This window comes from Myxocyprinus asiaticus, chromosome 36, assembly GCF_019703515.2.
Source record: "Myxocyprinus asiaticus isolate MX2 ecotype Aquarium Trade chromosome 36, UBuf_Myxa_2, whole genome shotgun sequence".
Lineage (NCBI taxonomy): Eukaryota > Metazoa > Chordata > Actinopteri > Cypriniformes > Catostomidae > Myxocyprinus > Myxocyprinus asiaticus.
Genome location: NC_059379.1, coordinates 36,129,929 through 36,132,379, shown reverse-complemented (window position 1 = coordinate 36,132,379; position 2,451 = coordinate 36,129,929). Strand labels below are relative to the sequence as shown.

Sequence of the window (2,451 nt, the reverse complement as noted above, 5' to 3'; positions counted from 1 at the left end):
AAACGCGTCAACCGAGTCTAACCACCTCTCCCTGACCAGTTCAGAGTCGCGATTAAAAACGCGCAAGAAGATCGCCAAGATGGTCTTTGCGCTCGTGCTGCTCTTCACCTTCTCCTGGCTGCCACTCTACGCTGTGGACATCTGGATCGACTCCAACATTCCCAGCTTTCCAGATCGAGATGATGAGCTTAACAACGTCAGGCATCACTGGATTCTCCAGAGCAGACCCTTTGCGCAATGGCTGGGGCTCACCAACTCATCCCTCAATCCTCTGTGCTACTGCTTTATCGGAAACTTGTACAGATCAGCCAAAAGATTCAGAAGAAGCTACAGAAAGAAAATCTCATCTGTCTTCAGTCAGACGAATCAGTCAGTAAGCAGTTCTTCTGCGCGTAAAGCCCAGCAGCAGCACTCCGGATCATCTCGGAGATCTTGTTCCGAAATAAGGAGATGTAGGAGCTACACTATTTTCAGACTGACCAAAAGTAAGAGTTTGTCTGCAACGACTGTGTGTGAAACAGTATTTGACTGACTTAATGGAGTGAGTGAAAATAATAAAACAAAGCTTGGAACAATTTTGGAAATGTGAACTGGGTAACACTTTATAATAATTGAGGTCATTTAAACGGTACACACACAGTCTCTCTCTCTCTCTCTCTCTCTCTCTCTCTCTCTCCACACACACACACACACACACACACACACACAAACACACACATATTGACATCAGCTTGACAAGGAAAGTGACAACACAAGTAAGTCAAGACATTACAGTAATGAATATAATAAACACAAGGTGGACTGCATAGTAAAATGACATTATGCCTCTTTTTAAACTATTTAAAAAACAATCTCAAATAGTCTGTTATTGCTGCATTGTGGTATAAATAATGAACTAGGGCATTTTATGTTTCGATTAAAATAAGTATGTGTAGGTGTATTTATTAAACATATATTAAAGTTAAAATGTTCACTGTTTAACAACTATTGGATGAAAGTTGTCCATTTAATGCATGTTGCAATATTTTAAGATGCATTTGCATATGACTCATTAATCATTTATGAGCACCTTTATAAGCACTTAACAAATGCAAGTTTAATTTAAAGTGTTACCATTATTATTATTATTATTATTATTATTATTATTGTTATTATTATTTTATTTAATAGTGATGGAGCAACACAATTTGCGTGAAAAGAAATGATCCGATAAGTCTGATTTAATCTATATGATCTAATCTATATGATTTCAATCATATAGAATTAAAGGCAAATAAAAGAGGGCCTTTTACCCCACATTTAAACAAATGGCATACACTTGTTACAGGTGTACAAAACTGCTTAACAAATGAGTATTTAATGTGCATTTAATTATTTTCAAGGTATTTCTAACTTTTTTTTTTAAATGCATTGATCTAATGATCTGTTGAATATCATGTTATAAGCCTACCAATATTTATTATACTGCATGTTATATTATAATCAGTGTTGATACTGAAAAACAGTTATCCACTACAAATTACCTTTGTACTTTTTGCTCTCTAAAACTGTAATACAATTACATTACTCATTACTTTATTTTATTTTTATTTTATTTTTAATTTTCTCCCCTTTTCTCCCCAATTTGGAATGCCCAATTCCCAATGTGCTCTAAGTCCTCGTGGTGACGTAGTGACTCACCTCATTCCGGGTGGCGGAGGACGAATCTCAGTTGCCTCCACGTCTGAGACTGTCAATCTGTGCATCTTATCATGTGGCTTGTTGAGCGCGTTACCGCGGAGACATAGCGCATGTGGAGGCTTCACACTATTCTCTGTGGCATCCACGCACAACTTACCACGCGCCCCACTGAGAGCGAGAACCACATTATAGCGACCACGAGAAGGTTACCTAATGTGACTCTACCCTCCCTAGCAACCGGGCTAATTTGGTTGCTTAGGAGGCCTGGCTGGAGTCACTCAGCACACCCTGAACTCGAACTCACGACTCCAGGGGTGGTAGTCAGTGTCTTTACTCACTGAGATACCCAGGCCCCCACTCATTACTTTTAAGTTATTTTCTAAAACACTTTTCAAAGAAAAGTTTTTGTTTTCCCTTTCAACAAATTCAAAATAATGTCTGTATTTCCTCCTTGTTCATTGTTGCATGCAAGTCAATACTCAGCAACACTCATTTCGGACTTTTCAGCTGTCACAGGAACACACATAGATGGACATAATTTTAAATGCATACTTCATAAATAATCATTTTTTAGAGTAATGTGTAACCCATGTACCTAAAAGCAGTTAACTTAATTGAAAGTCAGTAACTGTAATCTGATTACACAAATTTAAAATGCAATGCATTACACTATATTTTTATTAAAAATATAATTAGATTACTGTGAATTATTTCTTTGTAATCAGATAACACCAAACACTGATAATAATATTAAATGTAATGTTATAATAT

At 36.7% G+C, this 2,451-nt stretch overlaps 1 protein-coding gene across 1 annotated transcript in view; it reads left to right on the top strand.

Annotated features, from left to right (window-relative positions):
- LOC127427218 (neuropeptide SIFamide receptor) overlaps window positions 1–559 on the top strand; it is a 1,296-nt gene extending 737 nt beyond the window's left edge. Inside the window, exon 1 of the mRNA XM_051674683.1 lies at window positions 1–559. This exon is cut by the window's left edge and continues 737 nt beyond it. Coding sequence (XP_051530643.1) covers window positions 1–532 — 532 coding nt within the window. The 3' untranslated portion in view covers window positions 533–559.
- Window positions 560–2,451: the final 1,892 nt, after the last annotated feature.